Genomic DNA, 24,676 nt, shown 5'->3' with positions numbered 1-24,676 from the left:
ATCTTAGCCAGATAAATACCTCTCTAATTGTCTTTTTTTTTTTTTTTTGACAACCAAACCCAATTAACGTGTTCCATCTGACCTGTGTTAGTTTGCAAGATTTATTTGAAACATTACTGTGCTTTTTAGCATACCTTAAACATGCTTTACTTTTATGTCAGACCTCAGTCGTATACTTTTACTGTATAATGGAGCCTGCAAACACTAATGAAGCGATTCATTCACATTTCAATTTCATGTACCATCCTTAATTCAACCATTTATCAAGTTGGGGGACATGACAGATCAGAACAGAAAGTAACTAGGGTGGGAGAAACAAAATCACTGTAGCTGCTTTTTTGGTATTTTTTTATCACTGCTTTCCTCAGTTCTGTCATCTGCACAGGTAAAATCTCTCTCTGAGGTTCACAAGAATGACAAGCACACCTTTCAGTAACAGACTTCATTTACAAAACCTTTCAGAAACAAGAAAACTGGGAAGGATTACCAATGTCGTCTGAGTGGGTTTATTTTTTTTTTTAAGATCACTGAGAACAATTCTCTGAATAGTCATACTTTATATCTAAACACAAAACTAGGTAGATAAGTCTGTAGGATGTAAAACAGCTACAGTTTTCACATTCTCAGGTTATCTTGATCTGGTATACAGATAAATACAGTCTAGGCTGCTTTAGTGTGCACTGTGACACCCAGCTTAGTACACAGATGCAAGGTGACCGCTGGTATAGTGCAGATATTTTTCTAATGCCAAAGCAGGTGAATGGGGTGCAATAGGTTTTTCTTTGAAAGGGGAATTTGAATCTAACAGGATATTGCAGTGCTGGGTTTCTGGGATTCCATTTCTTTGCGGCCTTTTCTCCCTACAGCAGTCTTCCAGGCTACAGATCTTCAGTGCCCGTACTCTCAATCAGGCAAAAGCAACTGGGGGCACGGTGTGGAGTGTCATGAAAATATAAAAAGCTTGCTTTGCTGTTTTTAAATGGGAAGTTCATCACATAAAAATTCTAGATTTTGGTCCAATGAGAAATGGAGCAAGGTGGGAAGAGGTGTAATGAGGATAGAGCCAGCTGATCAATCATTTGGATTCAAAAAGGTCATATTTCTGTGCAAATTGCAGGCAGCTTTCCTTAGGTATATTTTCCTGCCAGGAGCTGATTGTAATTTAGGGATGCTCTTGACTAACTCTTTCTATGAAGCTGAATCTTACATCCCATAAATGAAAGCTTGCTCCTTCGTGTACCTGTGCATTCTCCTTTCCCCTGCCCCTTCCCCACAAACACACACTACCCATTAATTTCATTCACACTAGCCTTAATATATCTCTTCTAAATCTCTGCCCTGCTAACAGTGGCATGTGCCTGGTTAGACAGTAGTAGATTGTGTTTAAGGGCAAGAATCTCATCTTCATGCAGATACATTTCAAGGAGGTAAATGAGGGGTGGGGGAGAATGGATATGTGGAATTTTGAATGAATTGATGCATTGCTTCCTGTCTGCTCTTTCTATATGTCTGAATATTTACGCATGGCTACTCTTTTCCTCTAATACCTCGGTGTCTTAGGCCAGGGCCCCACTGTGCTGAGGCTGTTCCAAACAGACTTTCTGGGTTTGAAAGCCAAAATTAATGGAATGTATGGGATCACAGCCAATCTAAATCTAGTTTTCACCGTATGTATTCCATTGTCACAAAACCAATTTATTTTTTCCCCCTTTTGTTTTGGCTTCTGGTTTTAGTTTTGTTCACAGTTCTCAAGCATTATCATTATGGTGCAATAGCCGAACAATGAGGAATGAGGAGATATTTCTTTAAAGACAGCTGTTTTCAAGAAATATTTCATGACATTTTTACTGAGCTTAAGTTTTACAAAAGGTACTTTACATTTTCTGTTTGAGCCAATTTACATAAGCAACTGTTCCTTTCAATATCAGGTATTATGGCTATCTTCCTCAAAACTTGTGCCAATATATATGATTTACCATTCTTTTTTTTTTTTTTTTTTTCAAAACAGGAGGCTATTCTAGAAATTACGTATAAGCTGCTGACTGCTAATATATGTACATTTTATTGTAATAAGCACTGGGAATTTGTATGGGTAAAACAGATGGAAAAGGGCTCAGTGATTTTTGCTGTCTTGTAATGTGCCTGATGTTATAACCTTGGGCAAGGATTTTGATTTGGCCTTCCAAAAATGAAGATTAGCAGCCTTTGCAAGTGTTTGATGTGGGTAGATTGCAATCCTCAAAGCATTGCCTCTGGAGTTAAGAGCATGCCTTTGAAACCCTTGGCCTAGGTTGAGAGGTTGAAAGTTGGGGTGATAAGTACAAGAACATTTGCTGGTGAAGTGAACTTGGGGGTGTGATTGAGGAGTGGAAGGGTTTCTTTAGAAATGTCCTTTAAAAACTATTGACCAGAGCAAGCTGTATATGATTTCTGTCCAGCAGACTATTTATAAAAGGAAATTCAGCTGTAAGCATCCAGTTTAAGAACAAGACATTCTTATAGCTGAACAGGAAAAAAAAAAATCACATGCCTTTGGATTTAAATGTAAAATAACAGTGCTTTTTGTGTGCTTGTGTGTGTCTGCGTTTGTAGCTACAGCTTTTATGATACATGAGCCTCTGGTTCTGATGGTATTTGAGCTGCAGCAACGTTTTGTTTCTTCCATTAATGAGCATTGTTACAACCAACCTAATAATAACGTCCTGTAGAATATTCCTTTAAGGGCATGACTCCTCCTGTGATAGGTCTCAAACAAATCATAACTTTATTGTAAAAGTGTCAAAAAAAAAGTGTAAAAGTCTGATCCTGGAAACATGATAGAAATCTCTTTGTTGTTGTTGTTTTAGAACGACACTTTTTTACTTTGTTAAATCAAAATTAATTCAGTTTTAAGTTTCAAACTTTCTATTAACTTAATCCATAACTAAAACATTGTTTAATGGGTGAAGCAAATTAGTCCATGCATTTAAAGTATGTCTAGCAAAGGATTCTGACACGGAAAACACAACACACATAATAACTGTTTTAAGAGCTTTCTTCGTGTACCAAAATAATGCATTTCAGCAAAACGCTGGGTTAGTTAATAGCATTCTTTAAAAAATGATGCATTCTGGTTTTTACCTCCTATTCTGAAAAAATGAATTTTAATTCACCTACTTCTGTTTCTGATTTCTTTGACTTCCTTCCTTGGAAGGGCAGTTTGGGCTAGTATAATTGTTTTACATGTTAAGATCTATTGCAGGGTTCCACAAAATTGTGAAGTGGTGTTATGTGATGACCAAATATGCTGGCAGACTAACTTTTGCCAAGGGCATGCAGTTTTTTTCCTCCTACTTTTCAGTACTTGAATTATACTTGCTTTTAAGTTCCAGAAAAAATTGATTTTCCAGCGTACTTGTTTACAGTGTATTAATGAAGCAGACTTTCTGAAAATGACAACATATTCTTTCCTTTTCCCCTCCCCTAAAAATGTTCAATGAGCAATTTATTGTGTTTTTGCTATATGTTTTGGTGTTAAACTTGCCATAAACCATTCTCAGCTATTGCTTCTTACAGAAGAAACTAATTTTTCCTGAGTATAACTTCTAACTTTTATTTCATTGTTGCATGCTTTAGGCAATAAAGTCTCATAAATGTATCTGACATATAAACCCAGTTATTTTGTAAGCATTCCTTCATAGGAACCGTTCATTAATGATATGCCCAAACTACGAGGTATTCAAAAACATTCTGAAAAGATGAAAACATTCTGAAAAAAATTTGAAACCCACACATTAAACTTCCAAATGTTAAAAAAAATCCCAACATGTAAAATAGGAAACAGTTAGTACCAGATAATTGCTTATTCACTAATGCCAAACTTTGAGCCAAATGTTCAGAAAACCAACATGTGTTTCTCACCAGTTCGATTTCTACATGTATAACTGTGACTCTATTTCTTTCAGATTCACTGTAGAAATAAAAAAACCCTCACTTCATGGTTAACCTTACCATCATTTAAGTATTTGAGTCCATTCATTTTTAAGTTCTCTGCATACAGGTTTAAAGAAAACTTTTCTGATGTGCTTTATTTCATGTTATTCACAGTATGTTATAAACCACGTGCTCTTGTTCTATGTGTAAACCTGTATCTCATGTGATGTAAAATCTTGATATAACTGTTTAATGAAAGGCTGACATTTCTTTCAGTTCATAGTATAAGTTACTGAGAGTGAGCTCAAAGGTAAGATATTCTCACACAGTCACCAGTGTCTGTGAAGCTATCAATTAAGTGCAGTTTATCTTAATTCAGCAGAACGCATAGCTCAGCAGAGTTTTTCTGAATCTCTAGTGGAATAAGACAGTTCTTCTAGGAGCTATTTTCAGTTTATTTTTAATTATTTTTAGGAAATATCCCTCAAGTGGAAATTTAGTTTAGTTGTCAGACTGTTAAAATTAGATATAAGCAAAGCCTGTTAGCACTGCATTTAATCCACGTGTCCTGACTCCTCTCATTCATTTTATGTAAATCAAACTTGAGCTGGCTTTGGAAAGTTCAAACACTTTCAGCTACGCTTCAGTCTGAGTAGACATTTCTTTAAGTAACAGTTGGGCTCAAACTATTAAAAAGTACTATTAAATATAAAGAAAAAGATGCCTTTATGTATAAATGTTAGAGTAAAATAGGAAGCTTTGGTATTATTTGAAAGGAATAACATCATATACAACCTTCTTCCTGAGGATGACACTTTAAAATCAATTTTATTAGTTTATATTTGCAATCCTCCTTTCTGAATTATTCTATATACATCTTATCCATCACTGGGAAACTATTTTCGTCATGGTTTTTAGTATCTCTTTTATCTTCTTTTTTCCTTGGGTTTTCCCCCCTACCTTCCCTTTCCCCCCTGCTGTTACCCATACTGCTTAAGACAAATTCAATATTATTACTTTTTACTAGGCTGGGGTTCGGGGTCCAGGGGTTTAAACATACACCCTCTTGGAGGAAGATGCCACATCTTCTCAGTGTTGAAGCCATTTTTTATATAGGACAGTTATTTCAGTATAGGTAATTTTTGGACATAAAATCCTAATGGTTTTCATTAATCTTACTACATAAGGTACTCTGACCCATCACAACAGAAAAGCAGAAACTAGAGATAATAATTTCATTATGCTCTTCTTATATTTCTAGTTGCACAAATAAATTTGCAAGCTGAAATAACAAACAGCTCTCGCCCCACTGCCCCACCCCAACGGAGATAAACATTTTTATATGTGTTCGAAAGAAATCTGTAGTACTGTAATTGGCAGCTATTTTGGGTCCGATCTATAAAAAACGTTGACATTTTGCTATTGATTTCCATGAGAAGTCACTTAATTAGTGCTACTGCTGTAAGAAAAATAAGTACTTGTTATGAAGTGGGCTGGCATGAAAGAGGTTTTCAACATTGTAACAGATATAAATATGCAAGTTTTATGTTGCCTCACACAACATAATTATTGAATCTGTGTGTTTGAAATAATTGGGAAAACAGGTCAGTAAACAACTCAAAACAATGTTCATGTGCAAGCATTCTTTCTAGTTATAACCAAAGTTTTCTTCCATAGATTGCTTGGATGCATTCATTGAATCTGTCACTTGTACTTACTTGTCCAATAACATCTTTGAAGCAAGAATGGAAAGATAATTTTATCTGGTTATTTATTCTGTTTCCAAGATTAATTAGTTCTTGAGTACATCGTGGTTTCTTCTAGATATTGCTTTATTTGATGATGGAAGAGGACTTACATGCTAATCAGAACTAGAGGTCACCGGCCCCTGTAGCTCTTCATGGCTTTAATTTATTGCTTGTAGTCTTTTTCCCTTTCCAGGACTAGGATAGGTCTTCACAGGTGCCGCCTGCTAGCAGTCATAAAATAATCTGAGAAGCAGCATTATAGAGGAAAGTATAAGCAGTCTGAATACATTACTAGTTTATTACAGTCAGTCAGTTGCTACACAGGAGGGCCAAGTTAGGACCACAGTACCACAGATCTTCACAGGACTTGTCACGTGGAATGATGATAGTTCTTGTGCCAAGTATCAATGAGCTCCAGAGCAGAGGTCACACCATTAGAAGCCTTGTACTTCAAAAGTCATAGCTAACCTGAGTCAGTCTAGTCTATAACTTCCCACAAAGGCGAGAGCACATACTGAGCGAATCTCTGTCACTTGCATTAACTTTTATTTTTCAGCTTTGCTTGCTGAAGGTAACATAGGAGCTGATCTAGAAATGCACACCATATTGAACAACAGAAGACCACTTGTGAACATATTACAATAGTCTGAAAATTCCTTGAGTCCATAGCATCTTCTTTCTCTCAAAACAAAAACCTTTAAATTATCCTATGTTCATGGCATTGTCTTTGAAACAGCCTCGCTATTTGCATGTGATACTATCTCTTTATGAAGAGTCTCTGGAGCATTCATTAAAGTAGGATTTCATTGATTTAAAAAATGTAACTTATTTAATATATTTATGAAGTCCTGTGGTAGGATATTACAGTCATAAACTTCCAGTAGCAATAACACCTGTGCTAACAGTCCCCAGGCTAACATGCAGACTTCAAAAGCTCAAGTATGCAAGGCAACCATCTGCTACAGAGCCCTAGACATTTTAATAAAATATATCAATTTTATAAAGCCATTGATTTGGAAGGACTTGTGCTCTTTGTGGCCTCACGTTCCTCTTCTCTGCCTTGCATCACTGTGGCTACAGAGCAAGCAGGATTATCATGGTGATGCAGCAGATTAATCTGCTCAAATTAGCACCATCTTTTCTATCAGATCAGTGAGCTGCTCTGACCCCCCCTAAAGCTGCTGGCCATTGGAAGAGGGAAGCATCTGTCAAATGAGGAAGCTGGAGAGCAGTTATATCAGGACACAATGAAACTGCATCTTGGCCTCTGTATCTAAACAGACACAGAGCAAACACAAATAGAAATGTGCTCTTGGCTAAGACCATTCGTCTCCACAGAAAGTGGAGATGTCTTCTGTTAGCAGGAAATTGCATTGCTGTACCTCTAATGACTTTCAAAACAAGAGATGAATTCCTGTTCCTGGCTCTTCATTACTGGGCCATAGTAATTGCCCCTTCCGGACTTTCAAAGTTGAGGAAAAGGTACACAAGGGGGGAGAAGCTGTCTGCACATATTGAACATCTTGGTGGGAGCACTCATTGACTAATGATTGGCATTTCTTTTGTGCATCATATTGACATATTGACATGATAATTCATTTTGCGTCTACCCACCATTACATATAAGAAATGGGGAATCGCTAGGTGTTTCCAAATTGCTTGTGAGCATTTTCATTTATAACTGTTGCTTTTGTTAGTGGCTAAGCAACCTGCTGTAAATTTTTCTCATTAAAATGGGTTGTAACACAGGCAGCTGTCAGTATTCACACCTTTCATTTCAAGGCTATGTCAGAAAAAAAGATTTGCTTTTTTTCAGCTAACTAGAATACTAGCCTTTTGTATGCTAATATATTAAACCTTGTGTTCAGATAAAATTTTATTTGAACCAAAGAAACTTTCTCTTTCAGCAACAACAGGAGAATGAAGCTGAAAGTCAATTTCTTCTCTGTCCAAAAGTACCGTTGATATTTATTTTATGATATGCAGAATGGCTGGTATTACTCATTTTTTATAGGCAGCATGGACAGGAGGGTGGAGCTTTTCAGAAAGGACTGATAAATGTCATGCCTTGATTTTTGTATAACAACTTAAAATGAGTATTAAAGCAATGTTGATTGCACCTTTAACAAGTTGCAATGTTGCCACGCATGAGTATTTGTTCTCCTAATAATTCTTTGTTTGTTCACTAGAATCAAAACATTCATGTTTTTCACATGTGACCTAAACATGAAGATTTACCATTATTAAGCTGCAAAGGTAGTTTCCTTGTCAAGCAAAATCATTCATTTTGTGAATACAATTTTTCACCTGTATTTTCTTGTCCTTACTAACAAAAAGGAATTTTAGTTCTCTTCTACAATTGTGCTATAAACTATATGTTTGTATTTGTCCACCTGGTATTTACAGCGAAAGCCCTCTGCTGAGGTTGGGCCCTAAACCCTCTTTGTTACTTTAAATATTACAGCTTGGTTTGTTTCTCCTGCCATAATGCACAGCTGGCACAAAATGAAACAATGCTCATTTTTTTAATATAGCCTCTGCAGTTATACCTTTGCTTGGGCCTATAGATGTAATAGAAGAAGGTAGCTGCACCTGCTTTGCAGACAGGAGGGGTTTGGGAATGGCGGTTTCCAGGCTGGGCAATGAGAAGGGGGCACTGATCGTTTTGCTCAGGCTGTAGCCCAGGGCAGCAAATACTCAGTGAGGGGAGTAGCGGGTATGTCGATAGCCTTGTAACAAAAAATTCTTGTGAAAGCGGTTTCTTAGATTCAGTTCCTATTGTTAGGGCAGTTCTTTACCCTGCCCAGTGACTGTTCGGTGAAAAATCCCTTAGAGCAGGGGTCCTCAAACTACAGCCCACGGGCCGTATACAGCCCCCCAGGGTCCTCAATCCGGCCCCAGTATTTACAGACCACCCCCGCCAGGGTTGGGGGGGGAAACCAAGCAGCCGCAGATGACTGCCTGCCACTGCATCCGCGCGCCGGCCCCCTGGTTAAAAAGTTTGAGGACCCCTGCCTTAGAGAATGGGTGAATTATTTACAGGATTTAGAACTTTGACGGGAAAGGCAAGGATTGTGGTAGAGGGGAAGTAAGAGAGCAAAAATTGGAGGCAGAAGGTAGTGAGACAGAAAGTACATTAGGTAGTTTCTGCTACTGTTAAGTACTGGAAGTGTATCTGATAGCATGTGATTCACAAAGATTAATAGCTCAGGAGATTAATAAAGTATTACCTCATCAAACTGGGCAGACAGGAGAGAATTCCATGTATGTAGTTGGGCGCAAAAAGGTTTCATTTGTACCAGAGCTGTTGAATGCTTCCCTTATGTTTCACCTAGTTCTTATGAGTATGGATTTCTTTTTGATCAGTAGAGCATAATAAGCATTTTCCAAAGGCTGGGTTGCCGTTCATCTCCTTTGGACAGGTTGGTCTATGACAAGGGAGACAAAATTCCAAACCAAATTCCTAGTGATGAAATTTGCGTGAGCTTAATCTAGTTCTTTGCATCTTCTGTCTTTATAAATCCTCATCAACAGTGAATCTGAGTCTTTAAAGAGCTCTCATTGCTTGTGTATATCTTATATACATTCCTGCATGATCTAGCACCCCAGGTTCACACATTGTTAGCAATTTTTCTTTCATCAGCTGAAGATTTCTTAAGGGGCTATAATAAACATTGGGATTTTTTCCAAAATCTGAGTAATATTAACATTGTTTAGACCTTGAGTTGAATTAGTGGTACACAGACCATAAAGGTATTATCTTTGAGCATGTTGTGAGAAACTGTAGTACATAATAATATGTTTTGGGTGAGTTTAAGCATTATTGTTGCTCTTTATGCCACCAGCTGTCTGAAGTGTATGGAGGGGTGAATAGTATCATTTCACACACCCTCATGTTCAACTTATAAGTGAGATTGTATTGCCTTGGCTTTTGTTTTTAGTATTTGTCAAAAAATAGTGACTAGTTTTAATTGAAAAGCCACCAGTTAAGGCAGCATTACAAGTGAATTAGGCTGTTCTGAGGCTCTGTGATCTTAGCTTCCAAGGAATAAATCCTGATTTCTTTTTTATACTCGTGTAAAACATGTATAAACATGTTTTAATATGTTTAGCATTTCTGTTCTTTTATTTGGCATGCAGTGGGGCGATACGGTAAGCAAGGAGGCTACCTATAATTGACAATAATGAGTGTGTCAGAGAGAAAGCTGTATGTTGTCTCTTTAAAACCTACCTACTGTTCTTCAGGTTTCTCTTCCTTTCCTGTATCAGGAATTGTAATTAGCAGTATACCAAAAGAGCACTTAAACACCAGTGAGAATATGGCCCTGTTTATACTAAAGTTAGCTGGTCTATACAGTCTAATTTTTATTAGTTAAAGGAAGCACAGCTTTGTGCTATATGTCAGAAATTTCCAAATGCTCTGATGCTGGCAACAGCACCGGTTTCCTCTTGCTGTTTTGTATTATAGGAGGAAGCTGTTGCTGGGATGGATGGGTGATGAAATGAGAAATGTTTGATATGCGGGGATCATCAGTGGGCTGGAGGCTTTATCTTAGCATAGCTGTCACAGAGGTTTAGTCCTTGCACTAGATGCCAAACATACAGAGAAGTGTAAGACCCTCCTCCAAAGAGCTCACTTGATAGCCATCAGGTTATAACACTGAGGCAGGACTTCAGTGTTGTACAAAGGAAAGCCCCACCACAAAACAGAGTATAGGATTTGATTATAAAGGGTCCAAACCAAATTAGTTATTAATTTAAAAAATAACACAGACTGTATCTTGATGATGTGCAAGAACTAGTTTTTTGGTAGTATGACAAAGTTAATGAAGCTAAAGGGATGGAGCAGAGTAACAGGGGAATTAATGGTGCTGTTCACCAAATAGAGAAAAGGGACACAGAAAATATGTTTTAGGTAAGTCAAGTTTGTTGCTATTAATATCCATCTGAAAGCTGAGTATCCACGAAGAGATCTCAGGAAAAGAGAGGGGCATTTTTGATTGCACTTTTGTGTTCATCTGGAGCAGAGGAACCCAGATCAGAGCAGCAACTTTAACTTGCCTTTAAATTTAAATGAAATAAAAAGTAATTTTCCCCAAGGAAGTATCAAAATATGTTGACAGTTAGAAGGAATGAACTTGTGTCCTCTGTCTCAACAAAATAAAGTGCAATGTTTAATTTTATGGCAGACCTGTACCAAGTAGCTTTTATTTTTAATTAATAGTTGACTTAGTTCAGTGAACAAAATTAGCATTAAGCACATATAAAAGGGCAACGAATTATGTAGTTTTTTAATACAATAGGCTTTAAAATGGAAATATTATTTTAGATTCAGAGTGTGAAAGAGGCTGATTTTTTCTTTCTTCTCAGCTATGTCTTGCAAGCTAGGAAGGCTTTACAACAGAAAGCATCTCAATTTTTTATCTAATTCTGTCTCCTTCCCTGCTCCCACCCAAAACCCCCTTCATTAACACGCATTTTGCCACTTATCTGTAGAGAAATAGTGGAAGAGATATACAGCTCTTAACATAAAGACAATAGATGACAACACTACTATTAACTTCTGTTAGCTAGATAATAAAGCTGTAATTTTTTTCATTTCAAGGATGAGGCCACAATGAGAGCTGCTGTATGTCGCAAAGTACATGCAAACTAGGTTTTGGTGATATGCCAGAATATCTATTTAGTGTAGTGAGAAGAGGGAGGAAATCTGTCTTGGGTTGTGTTCAGGCATCACTGAATAACCAGGAGAAATGATCAGAGCTACCGCACAAAATTATTAAAGTTTCAGTGGATATAGCTGAATGTGTAATCCTTGATAATTTATAATGTTTCAATGCCTCACACTGGAACTCTTTTACATAATCTCTTAATTAGCACCCTTGTTGGCTTTTTGAGAAAATTTAAATGGCCTAAAGATTTCTGATGAACTGCAGCATTATAAATATGAAAAAAAGAAATTCCAGGATATTTCAGCTGATGCTGGAATACAGAAAGCCTAGTTTAAACAATGATTTATTAACTACTGAAAATTAATAACTTTTAAAAATACCTTTGAAAATTTCCATTTTGAAAAGCTAATCTTTTTTGTTGTTGTTGATATAAACTCCTACTGGATCTTGAATACTTTAGACTGAAGTGTTAGAGGTGCATTTCAGAAAGGCAGATTTAGGCTTCTGAAGCTAAATCTAAAAACTACCCTTAGAGCCAGTGGAAGACGACTGAGGTTTTGCATGCCACAATTCAAAATCTGTTAGACAAATGCCTCTTCGTACAGGGTGTTGAATACCACTGTGAAGTGTCCCTTTTAATGAACCTGTGACAATTCATGTTAAGGCAACTGTGCTGTGAATGGGATTTGCCCATCAAATGCCTGGATCTTTCCTAGTTTTTGTATGAGAACAAAAAGTCCTAGTTTTTGTTTGGAGTAGATCAAGAAAAGGCACAGCAAGGCTTCTTCTTGAACAATCTTCTTATCTTTCATTAGAAATTATACTATTACTTTTGTTTAGTCATTAAGTTGTTACTGGTGACTGAAATTGCTAAAATACTGGCTCTAACTCCTCTATATATGATAAATTATGATAAAGATTTCTATTTCAGTAAGATCAGATTTGCTGATTGGTAACAGTATGATGCCCTTATCTAGATATTTTTTTTTTCTAAAAAGAAATAAATACAATTTTGCTGGCAATTTTCCTCCTATACTTTCATTTCTATAGACAAAATGGCCATTTTTTTTTTCAGTTTGCTAAAGGTGCTGATATTTTTCCAAAGGAATTGATATGCAAGATTGATCATACTTGCACAACGTACTGAGAGATGGCTGTTTGTTACTCCTTTTTTTTTTTTTTTTTTTTATTAGGAGATTCAAAATAATAAAAAATAGAAGGGAAGTTGACCTACCTGTATCCAAGGTTTTAGCAGTCAATTTAAAAAATGTGAGTGGCATCAAAGCAGTATTCTTTTGTATAATATAATTGTAAGCAAAATAATTAAAAACTTACCCATATGAGTTATACTTACAGCTTGGTATAGTACCTGTATAAAAATGTAGTGGTAAGCAAATTTCTTTTACACAATAAATGATGATGTGTAGATTGTTTATATTTGAGTCTTTAAAGCCCAGAAAGGATTTTTTTTCTCTTGAGAGAGAGAATATTGGTCAAGGAGCTATGGTTCACAGCAATTTGGCTGCCAGTATGTTCCATTTGTAATGACTTCTGTTCTTCCTTTTCAGTCTAGCATAGACAGGACTGCTTATTATTTACAGAGCACAGTTTGGATTGCATCACAGAGAGCTTCCACTCATCAAGCTGTTTCCTGGTACTAATTTAGTTCTTCCTTCCTACATCTGTAGCTAAAGCAAGTTTCTGTAGTGCTTAAACTAAGGCTGGAAATAAGTCCAAAAGCTTTGAGATTTGGTGAGGAATTTTTATTTTCTATTTTTTTAAGTGTAAGGCTTACCTGAATACTGAAGGGCAACATGAGGGATGCTTGGAGACTTCTAGTAACAAGTCCCAATATGGGGACAAAATGAGTCCCAAAGGACTGAGTCTGAAGATCAACCTTGTACACGAAGAGCAAGCTCACTTTCAAGGTGGATGGCTTGGGAAAAGTGAGCTTTGGGAAGGGACAATGTTCTGTCTGACTGTGTCCAAGGCTAAGCAGGTTTAGGGGCTGATGTGACTGGAGAGCAGTTTCAGCAGTCTCTCTGTCTAGTCGAACTATTCTGTCTGACTGGATTTGTGCACCGAGTGATGGCTTCATAGTCACTTTTATCTAGATAATAGGAGGCTGTGGAGAAGGGTCATTAACCCAGTGGGTGCTCAAGGTTCTCAAACACTGAAATACAGCAGCTAGACCTCACACCAAACTTCATGAAGTTCCAGGCTTTCTGGGAGGCAATTTCACAGTAGTCTTATTGTGAAAGGATCTGACACGATCCTACCACTGATACAGGCATGTCCCTCTCCTTGATTCATGTGCAACTTTGCCAGCTCTGCACGGCCAGACTGCATGGTAAATCATATCAATTTACTAATCAAGGTGAACAGTAGAAAGAAGAAAAAAATTAAAAATAGGCTGGATTTGTATCTGACTTTTCATATGACAGTTCTCTTACACATTCTGAGTGTCCTGTGTACATGCACTGGCACCAGACTGTTAGGCCCTATGTATAAGTTTTCAGTTGCATCATCCAGACAATAAGCATTATGTTTGCAAGATACTACATATTCTTACATGAAAACTGCATTTATATAATAGTGTTAGACTGATGGGAATTTTAGGGGAAGTTTAATGAGCCATTTGAATATTGAGATTAGAAGGTGATTGCTGTAACTCTTGTAACTGTCTAAGAAGATAATATTTATTATCTGTGATTAAACCTGTGCATTGCTTAAATGCTTAGATTTTCTTTCTGTTTCTAAGACAAATGGAAACTTCCAACTAGCTAGGCTAATTCCTAGCTAATCCTTCTGCAACTTTCCGAGTTGGTTTTACAGCTATCTATTTTTTCTTCCTAAGCAAAAGTCTGCACTTCAGCTTAACTTCAAAGTACCTGTAAAAGTTATCAGTGGGTAAAACATATCCTTTGCAGATTTTGAACAATTACATTATTCAAAAAATGATACAGGCTCCAGAAGTAAATATCCTGTTTATAATTTTTTACCTTGTTGATTTCATTTCTTATAACAATTTTATAGAAGCAATGCAAAAGTCACACATTCATTGTCATAACCATCATTCTGAGAAAAAGAGGAATGAAGAAATTCTCATTTTTTGCATCAGAACACCTATGACTTGAAATTATGACTGAAAAAAAAAATCCCATGTGAATAAGTTCGTGATTTTCTTAAATTTACTTTAAAATAACAGTTTTTTTAAAGAAAGTAACAGTCTATCCGCTATCACACAGGTGTTGAAAAATATTACTACTATACAATTTTTACTCAGCTTTTGTCTGACACCAAAACTTCCAAGTTCTCACAGCAGTGAAAGTAATAAAAGAAAAATTTGCCAGTATGTGTTGCAAGTTATTCCCATCAATGTATCTGTGGATAACTAGAGTAACAGTGTCCACTGCTGGCAAATCAGATAATTGCACATTACAGCTGTTGAAGGGTTTCGATGAGTTAAGTTTTGACTATGAGATAATTTATAATTTAGGTTTGTAGGACTGTGTGGTAAAAGCAGGTCACTGTTAGGACTAGTCGTGTTATTACTGATAATAGTAAATGCTATGGTATTTGTATTACTACTAGGAATATCAGCAGGGTAATATGACCAGGTATTGCAATATTTTTTTCAGGACTTAAAAATAATTATAGTATTCATTCTATTCTAACTTTCACATCTTCAAAATACAGAAAAAGTAGTAAAAGTATTTGAACTTTTTCTTGTTGTTTTAATTTATGTAAACAGCTAGACAGACAAACAGAAGTTCTTAAATCCCTTTTAAAAAAAAAAAAAATCAAAGCATTCATTGCTGGTTTTGCTAGACAGTTTTTTAAAACATACAAATGAAGTATAGAATAAATTAATGTTTCTATTTGGGAAGAAGTAAAATGGAAACATGCAGCTTGATATAGCAATTACCACTAGTAATAATGAAGCTAGAGTTGAAGTAGACTGATTATCAAAGAGAGGAGAAAAGGCTAGTATTTAAAAGGTTATTTTAATCGATATTCTTCTGGTGCCTTTTTTAGTAGATAATATTTGTTTGCATCCATTGCTTAACAATAGTATAGCAATGCAAAGAAAACCTTTCGATCAAAGAAAATAAAACTGAGTGAAAGATATTAAGGAGAGAAAAGCAAAAGTCGCTTGCTATGCTAATATCAACTGCATTATCATGTCAGATACTTCTGAATATCTAGATTGACTAAAAAGAAGCTAAGGTGTACTTGTTTTCAGAGGTTTACATCTGTAATTAACTTACTCCATTCAATAGAAGTAGTAGAGGATGCACTTGATTTTCTCTTTGTTTGGAAAGAGGGAGAGACAGCATGTGACTTTTTTTCAGAGGACATTAGCTGTGTCTGAACCCCAAAGGAAGGGTTTGGGATGTCTCTATATGAAACGGCCACAGGGGAGACTAAGGCTTACCCTAGGCGTGAATGTGGCATTGTCCATGTTTACTTGTTCTTCCTTCAGAGACCTACCTTCTCCTGGTTAACAGTACCCAGAAAAATGCTGTATTCCCTTCCCTCTGGAACAAGAAAAGAACAGGATTTTAGGTTACAGGGCTTCTTTTTTTTTTTCCCCTTGCAAATGTCTTCGAAATAGTATCAAATGAATTGCAAAACAAGAGTTATTTGAAAATAAACGGTAGAAGAATTGTAAAGAAAGACAGATGAATGTAAAAAAGGTTATTTTTTCCAGATGAATTACGCTGCCAATTTTATGTTAGACAGCAGAAAGGAAGACTACTTTTTTCCAAAATTATTTGCCAGTGAGTGTCCTTCATGCTTTCTTCCACCACAAAGTGGTATTGAGGGTATATGGAGGGGTGGGTGTGGGAGTGCGTGTCTATGCCTGCAAGTGCACAGGCAACCATGTTCCAGTCCTTCCTGTCACTGGTGACAATCACTTTATGTACTTACAGGATCATTGGGTGTGTTTTAAAGGGAATCGTACTTCTGCTTCTCAAGCTAGTAACTTACATACTTCCGCTCATGCTGTCTTTTCTGTTCAGTGTTTTATTGTAATGGACATAATGTGCTTTTTCTCCTTGGTCTCTGTGAGATGACCAAAATCCAGCACCTGCCTTGTTCTTAATGTCCAGAAATAGAACACATTTTTTCTCATATTGCCATATGTTTTCATATCTGTTCTGAGGAAAGCAAGAAATCCTTATGTAAAGATTTAAAATTAGTATTTTGGAGGACTGTAGAAAAACATTGTCAATAAGCTTGGGCTATACATTTTTTGTGTGTGTGTGTGTGTATATATATGTATATATAAATGATTGGATGGCATTTTGGGTTTCCTAATGATTTCAGACAGAAGACATAGGTTCTGTGTCTGTGTTGGGATTTACAGGTCATATCATGTCCAGACAAATTACTTTTAAATGGTATTCAGACAATGTATCTGAATAAAAATGTCTCCATACCAAATGCCCCAAATTCTCATAAATATCAAAGTGTCCTCATGTACATATGTATAAACATTTTTTATAAAATTTTACATATTCATACATTTTATGCTTGTATATGTGTTGTGTGTATGTATGCGCTGATATTACTAATTTCCTTAACAAAAGGATTAAACGATTTGGTTCCTCTATGAAGCTATCTGTTGGAAGGTAAATATCTAATGAACCAACAAATATTGTGATGTAATGTCTATGAAAGGAAATGTGATGTAAATGTGATGTAATGTGATGTAAAGTCTATGAAAGGAACAATCCCTTGTGTGTAGGCTGGTAAACGTTCCCCAAATCACTGTTACTCACTAAGCTGATTTTTTTCCCTTATAGTTAGAAATTTTTATATGCATGGCTACTTTTCTATAGGCCATGCTTTTTCCAGAACTTGTGCAGTAAAAATCAACGTGTGTTTAGGATAGTACCTGTGATTATTCTGATCAAGAGACTGTAAGTACGTTCATTGCAATCTCCGTAATTTTTTTTTCCTGTTCTAGTAGTAGGAAACCCTCACAGGAGACTGTTGTGTAACAAGGTGTAACAGCTTACATATAGTCATGCTCTGCCAGCTGTACTGACTCCGTAGGAAGTTCACTGTAGATACCAAATTTCTCAGGAATTATGTTCCTTTTTTATTTCTGTAGAACAAAATTAAGCAGACTCACGTTACAGGCAGTTTCAGTTACTTGGGAGAATGATAGCCAAATCTGTTGCATATTTCAGAAGTCGGGCAAAACAGAAAAGTCCTGCTGTGGCTAGATAAGCAAATGCAACAGATGTTGTTTTAAGCTGTGCAGACGAAAAATTAATGAAGAAGCTCTCTGCGCTGTTTTTAGGTCTCTCAATCTTAAACTGCTCTGTACATCTGTGTGGACTAGAGATGGGGGCAGGGGGAGGTGTTTTTCTTTAGTCGGAGTTGTTCTGGCTTGTGTTGTCAGAGCCTTGTCTGAAGCACTCTGGTGGCAGATCTGTTATTAGCTTTAGTGAGAGCTAAATGCAATGTGTTTCTGTTGATAGTAATTAAGAATCTCTCTCTAAGGAGACTATTTAATTTTTTAAGTTAAAATCATGTATGTATGTTGCTGCAGAAACCACAATGTATTTAGTTTTTAATTATTTTCATAGATTTGTCCCTGAAAGTGACCTTTATTCCTTTTTTTGTCATTGTTGTTGTTAACTGTTTAAAAAAGACTTGTCAGAGTTAAGTTTGGGCCTGGGTGAGTTATCCTGGAGAGACTCGTATGGTCTGTGTGCTGTTCAGATTCTCCTGTCAATCTAATTTATCACTTTTGTTCATGTGGTCTCAAAATAAGTGGTATAGAAGTAGAGGACAGACAAAGTGAAAATTAAAGAGGCATGAAAAATGTCATAGGAAGTGTGCTAACAGTTAGGATCTGTAATCACGTGTCGTACTTTGCTGAAAGATTGATTGTTAAAAAGTGTAAGAATCTCCATTTGCTTTTTGCTGTTGAAGAAAAAAGAATTAGCTAATGGAATTGAAAATTAAACTGTAAGTGATTAGAGCAGGTATTTTCCTTGACACAGTGCTATTTGTGAGTCTCACTAGAACAGTATAATCAATGCAATTTAGCATTGGGAAGGGAAGGAGGAAAGCAAAGTCAAAAAACCTACAAAAGTAAACCCAAGCAATTTGAGAATTACATAATTTCTAAAGAAGAAGCCAATATCTATTCAGTGATGTCCTATTGGTCATCTACAAGATGATTTTATTCAGTTCTCTAACTGAGTTTGAATCCTTACTAGTATAGAGGTACTCAGTCCTTTAAGTTGGATACATATTCCATGTAATGTGTGAAAGAAATGCCACTAGTCAATGCAAACAAATATTGCACTACCTAAGCCGTTGACTCTGAGCTTGTATAGGCATTTGTACTTCCTTAGATGTTATGTATAGTAATGGTTACGTTTTGATAGTTCCTTGCCTAACCAGTAATCTAATGTAGGAGTTCCTTGCATGGTGAATTAATTTATTCTTGCATATACACTAATTATATTTTAATGGTTCTTCTTATGACTTGGATACATAAAGTCGAGTAAGTCCAAACCTACAAAGAAGCTGGCTAAAATATGGACAGTCCTTTAAATGACATAGTGGAAGCTTGCTTTTATTTAAAGGGATTCACTTGATCTATCTAAACAATTGACTATATAGGACCTCCTATGGATTCAGTAAATTTTAATAGGTATGTTGAGACTGAAAACTAGGTGCTTTTGATACAGAACAGTGTGAAAGCATAGATATTCTCTGAAGTATATTAGCAAGTTTAATAAACTTTGTTCTTAATGCTCTTCAAAGTCTATAGTCAACCAACATCAAGTGCTCAGGTTGTTAAGGATTTTAAGTTACAGTGCTTCACAGTGCATTGTCTTCTTCTGAGAGGTTAACAAGAACATATAAGGACAACTATATCCAGGCTAACATAAAAGAACATGTAAAACTGACCTAATTTAAACTGTTTCAAGCTCACTGTGCAACCATACTAGTCTTATTGTATAACATGGAATGCACATAAACGTTCTGAAAAGGGATTTCTTATCTATGATTTAATATGTTCATACAGGTATGGTCATAAAAAATATGACCTTTTATGTTGACAAACATTTTTCTAGCTTGTTAATTTTTTAGAAAACTAAACACCAACCTACAGAGTAAGCCATTGATTGTATTTCTTTCATGTTGTTCAAGTCATTAATTCCTATTTCTTGCTCTAGCTTTGTCCCTCAGGAAAATTAAATCAAGACTTGGAAGTTACTATTGCTTACCCACACCCACCCTCCACACCACATATGTACACATTGCGTGCCTTGGGCAGATACCAGTTTGTAGTTATATGAATAATCCTATTTGTAGAATTGTATCACATTTTCTTATGATATCATTTTGTGGGAGTGGAGGGGTAGGGTCTTAGTATGCAAATTAAATTTAGACACTTGAATTATGGTCCACCAAAATTACCAGCACCCTTCAGTTAATTTTTGATCAGTACCAACAAATGTTCAGAATCACAACCTTAGCTGGAAATAGCACTCTGGTAATCACTCTGCTGTCTTATCAAGATCAGAATGTTGATTAAATTAATCCATCAGAATTTATAAACGAGTATTTTTTCAATGCTGAGACATCTCTTCTTGGAATGACATTAAATTTTCCCAGTGGCCCAGATGTACTCTTATGCACACCTTGCAACTGTAATGCCTAAATTGGTGCCTTTAGCTCTAAAGTAGCCTTTCCAGTTTGAATGGAAGTTTAAGGAGAAAGGTATTAATCTTGCTTGCAGCTGTAGCACATACCATCTTTAAAAAAAAAAAAGAAAAAAAAAAGAAAAAAGGCCTTTTTAGGGACATGAAATGATGTTCAACTCTAAAAGAGTCTGGGAGAACTACTAGGTTCACAAGACTTTACTAATGTTTTCTAGAATATACAATAGGTTGACTTTACAGCATCTTATTCTAGAGTATTTAACTGGAAAAGCAAGCTATGTGTGCCTGCTGCTGGCAAGCAAGTGTAATGAAACCTTTACTAGACCTCATGAAACTAAAACATATTTAGTACCAATGTAATAATCTGGCATATTACACTTCTAGAAAATATATGCTTATGAGTGCTCTGGAGTATATTTCTTAGGGTTTGATTTAGTTTGTTTTGGTTTTGATATGATGAATGGTTTCAGCATATCTGGGAGGAGAAAATGTGGGTGGAGTGTGTGTATGTGGGAACACACCTGTACATTCTTGTTTCTATTGAAACGGCTTATGAAAGGAAGAACTCTGTAGAGTTTTCATGTCTGCATCATGTCTGCATTGACCAAAAATGACACGGGGTGGGGGTGAGAAAAGATAAAAGAACACAGTCCTTAAACTGTAAGATTGACATTTTCAATTCTGTACATTTTTTAACCTGTGGATCTAGGTAAGGATAGAATATAAAGCATAGAATCACATTTTTCCTAATGGTAGACCTTACAAAATGATTTTATGTATCACTAGTACATGTATATACACAAATATTAATTGTGTATATTTTAATATTGAACTCTGATGCCTGAAAACAGCACATTGTAATTTACATTTTAAATTAGATGAAACTGAATGTGGTTTGACCCCAGTAATACAGCACAAAATAAATTTAAAGAATAATGTTTCATACTCTAGTATATAATAAAGCAAGTATTCCATGCACACTTTATATCTGTTGCATGTTTTGCTCTAAAATTCATTCAACTAATTTTAAAGATTCTAAAATGTATTTGTTTTATAAAACTCCTGAAATACATTATAAATTAGCAATTAGAACTGAACAGATGGGAAAATAGAAAGTATTGAAAATCCCTTCTCCCTCTGTTTTGCTTTTAATCATTTGGTTTCATAGCCAGAGTTCTGTTAGTCAGAAAGAAAATTTTATTTTAATGTAGCAAATATTGTAACTAAGATATTTCCATTTGTCCTAAATTCATAATCCTATGCAGTTGCTAGTCTTTAAGGTAGCCGCGATGTTCATACTACCATGCGCCTGCTAGCAAAACCTGCACTTTGCCAAGAGCTACACGCACTTTATTACCGGTTAAGACAGCAGATGGCTCTCTTGAGTTTTCTTTGCGAAACCTCAAGCAGTAAACAACTGCTCTGCATTTCCGAGACCCGAGTAGAAAGCCACTGTTTTTGATTTCTGGAGTAAGAAACACATTTTCTCTTGTCTGCAGGCATACTGCCCATTTTCACCTTCATTCTTTCCTTTCTTTGCCACCACCCCAAGCATCATATCATTGAGAAATGTCAGTGTGTTTTGGCAAAGGCCCAGTATTTGAAGGCAACTAAAGAAAAGGAACAATAGTAGTAGATAGTATATAGTGAATAGCATCACTGGATAATATAAAGATGTCCTTCCAGCAAAAGGCAATGGGGAACCTATATCTTTTTGGAGAGACTTTCTCATGCAGAAGTTAGGGCTGTATGTATTCCACTCCTAAATGCCTTTGAAAAATAAAGGCAGTGGAGGGTTGCCCTTTATTTCACTCGACTCCCTCTCATTCATTCCTTTGTTTGCAGCCAGGAGCCAGGCCGAGCAGGAGACCTGGGGCTGTGTCCTGTCACCTCCCCCGGGGGTGGCAGGGGATGTCCCAGGGCCGCGCAGGCTCCGCTCGGCTGTCCATGGTGCTGAAGGCAGAGACCGCCCGGGGCGGCCGGGCCGGGCCGGGGCCCCGCTGGGGCGGCGTGCGTGGGTGCGCTTCTGTCCAGAGGGGCCTTAAGGCAACGCTTGTGTCTTGTCCACTGCTGGGAAGTAAGAAAAAGGAAGCAGTATGCAAAACTGCTACAGTGAAATTTAAATAAAACAAAGCAAACTCTCTGTCTAATTGCATTAGTTAAGGTAATTGTAACTGTTGTAAGGAAATTGCTGCTCTGTAAAAATTGCCAGACAGAAAATCCAATGCGTTTTAGCTGAATCTCTTTAGAGTCACTTTTAAATAGAATTAAAATGTATTATCCAGATCCGATTGTGCATGTTCTGCTCCTAGTTGGTCTAGTATTAAGAAAAATATCCCTGTATAAGAGAGTTCCCACCATACACTTTTGCCCTCTGTATAAAAATAGCCTTCTTGTAGATTAAAGAATTTAGGGAAATAATGGTCAATATCGGAGATGCTGAAGCCTCTGCTGAAACAAGAACCTACCCTTCCCTAGGAGGTTCTGTGTTGCAAAGCACGGAATTATTCCACATGTATATTTACACTTCAAAGACATATTTTTTTTTTTTTTTAAGAACCATCTAATAAGAAATTAGGGTATTCTGAAAACAGCATAAAAATGAGGTATTTATTACATGGTATTTCCCTCTGTGAGCATCTGCCCTTCTTTATAGGAAGGACAACCGCAATTTTTCCTGTGTAGCTGCTGGCTTCCCTTTTCCACTTTCCTCTAATTAGTTACAACTTTGGGAAGTTTAACCATTAGGCTGGCAGAAAGTAAATCCAAAAAACACTGAGCTTCTTATTTGAAAATGGAGAAGACCCAACAGAAAAAGATAAGGAAAGAAATAAGATGTTCTATTTTGGATGGTATTTATTATCTGCAGTGTCTTGTGAGCTCCTTGGGGCAGAGAGTCCTTAGGTATTCTGTATCTAGTGAGCTTGGTTGGTGCTTGCTCAAGTGCTCCAAGACTATGAAAAAAAATTAAGAAATAATTCTGCATGTGCTGATGATCAATACATCTACCTACTGCAGCTGTTTGTGGGTGCCCTACAGAATTCCTTCGGTATTTCTGAAACCTCAGTAACCAGTTTGCACTCAGAGTTAAAAGTCTGCTGTTGCTATAACATTTTCTCCCAAAGAGCCCGTGTTGGGTTGGGTGGAAGGTCCCCTCAGCCTCGTAGGCGTGTTTCTTCCTCACGGCTCTAAAACCTGCGCTTTGCATGCAGTAAAGACCCCTCTCCTGTCGGCCCACACCCCTGCCCCGTCCGTTCCCGGGGTGAGGAGGGGCGGTCGGTTGCCCCGTCCCGCAGAGGGGCTGCGCCGGGCGGCGGGCCCTTCACCTGCCCCCACAGCTCCCCCGCCCGGGGCACGGCGACAGGTGCCGGTGTCGCCGCCGAGGGCGGCTGCCCGCGGGCAGGGCGTCAGGGAGCCGGTGCGAGGAAGTGGCCGGAGGGTGCCTGCAAGGGTGCCCGGCTGGGCGGCGGCGGACGGGAAGGGCCGTACGCCCCTCCGGCAGCGCTCAGCACCCCGCTTCCCGGGGGCGAGGGGGGGGGGGGCGCTCCGCACCCAGCCAGCCAGAAAGCTCAGGGGAGACGAAGGCAGCTGGCGGCGGGTGCGCCGGGAACCCGCTGGTTCCCACCCGAAAACGGCATCAGCAACACCGCTTCCCTCCCGCCCCTCGCCTCCTTTGCTTTATTCCCCTGTCTTTCCCCATCCCTCCTCCACCCCCTGCCCCCTCGCCGCCCCTCGCCTTGGGGAGGAAAAAAGCTCCAGCGGTGCGTGCCTCTGTGTGTGTGTGCGTGTGCGTGTGTGTGCGTGCGTGTGTAGGGGAGGCTGGAGCGGGGTGGGACCGAAGAGCCGTGATTACAGCTCTCCCCCGAGAAGAAGATTGCTCTCTCCAGATGCTGATTTCTGAAGCACTTGGCAATCACCGGGCAGGAGCCTGGAAGAGGCGGCGGTAGCCGCCCTGGCCGCGGCGATGGCAGCGGCGGGCGAGCGGGCGGTGGCGGTGCGGGGCTGAGGGGCAGCGCCGGGAGGCGACGCTGCCGGCCGGACCCGACCCGACCCGACCCCACCGGGCGCGGCTCTGCCCCGAGTCCCGCTGGCTCCGCGCCGCCGGGCCGCCCGCAAACACCCTCCGCCCGAGCAGGTGCCCCTGCGCCGGGGGCAGGCCGGGAGGGGCGGCGGGGCACCCATGCGGTGACCCGCGGCGGCGGCGGCAGCTCCCGCGGGCCACGGGGCTGGGGTGCCCCGCTGCAGCCGCGCCCCGGGCCGGAGGAGGCTCCCGCTCGCCCGCGCTCCCGGGGATGGGTCCCCGCCGGGGCTGAGCGCCCCGCCGCCGCCCGCCCCCCTGCCCGTCGCGGCGCCGGCCGGCGTGGGCGAGCCGGCGAGCAGCCATGGCAGCGGCCATCGCCAGCGGTTTAATCCGCCAGAAGCGGCAGGCGAGGGAGCAGCACTGGGACCGGCCCTCGGCCAGCAGGAGGCGGAACAGCCCCAGCAAGAACCGCGGGCTCTGCAACGGCAACCTGGTGGACATTTTCTCCAAGGTCCGCATCTTCGGGCTCAAGAAGCGGCGGTTGCGGCGCCAAGGTGCGTCCCTGTGGCCGGGCCCGCCCGGGGGGCTCCCGGGGGGGCGGGCGGGAGGGGGCAACCTGTG

The 24,676-nt window shown here is 38.8% G+C and overlaps 1 protein-coding gene across 3 annotated transcripts in view; it reads left to right on the top strand.

Annotated features, from left to right (window-relative positions):
* FGF14 (fibroblast growth factor 14) overlaps positions 1–24,676 on the top strand; it is a 471,862-nt gene that overhangs the window by 304,198 nt on the left and 142,988 nt on the right. The window contains exon 2 of one of the 3 annotated variants that reach the window (XM_080375679.1): positions 10,378–24,609. The exons of 1 other annotated variant lie outside the window; for it this stretch is intronic. In XM_080375679.1, the coding sequence (XP_080231805.1) occupies positions 24,417–24,609 (193 nt within the window). In that variant the 5' untranslated portion in view covers positions 10,378–24,416. Of the gene's footprint in view, positions 1–8,580; positions 24,610–24,676 lie in introns of those variants that run through there. One more of the 3 variants, XM_080375678.1, reaches the window with a different exon arrangement.

Source organism: Falco punctatus (genome assembly GCF_963210335.1).
Source record: "Falco punctatus genome assembly, chromosome: 2".
In the NCBI taxonomy this organism is placed as follows: Eukaryota; Metazoa; Chordata; class Aves; order Falconiformes; family Falconidae; genus Falco; species Falco punctatus.
Note: the sequence above shows the minus strand (reverse complement) of the source record. Positions and strands in the feature narration are given on the sequence as shown.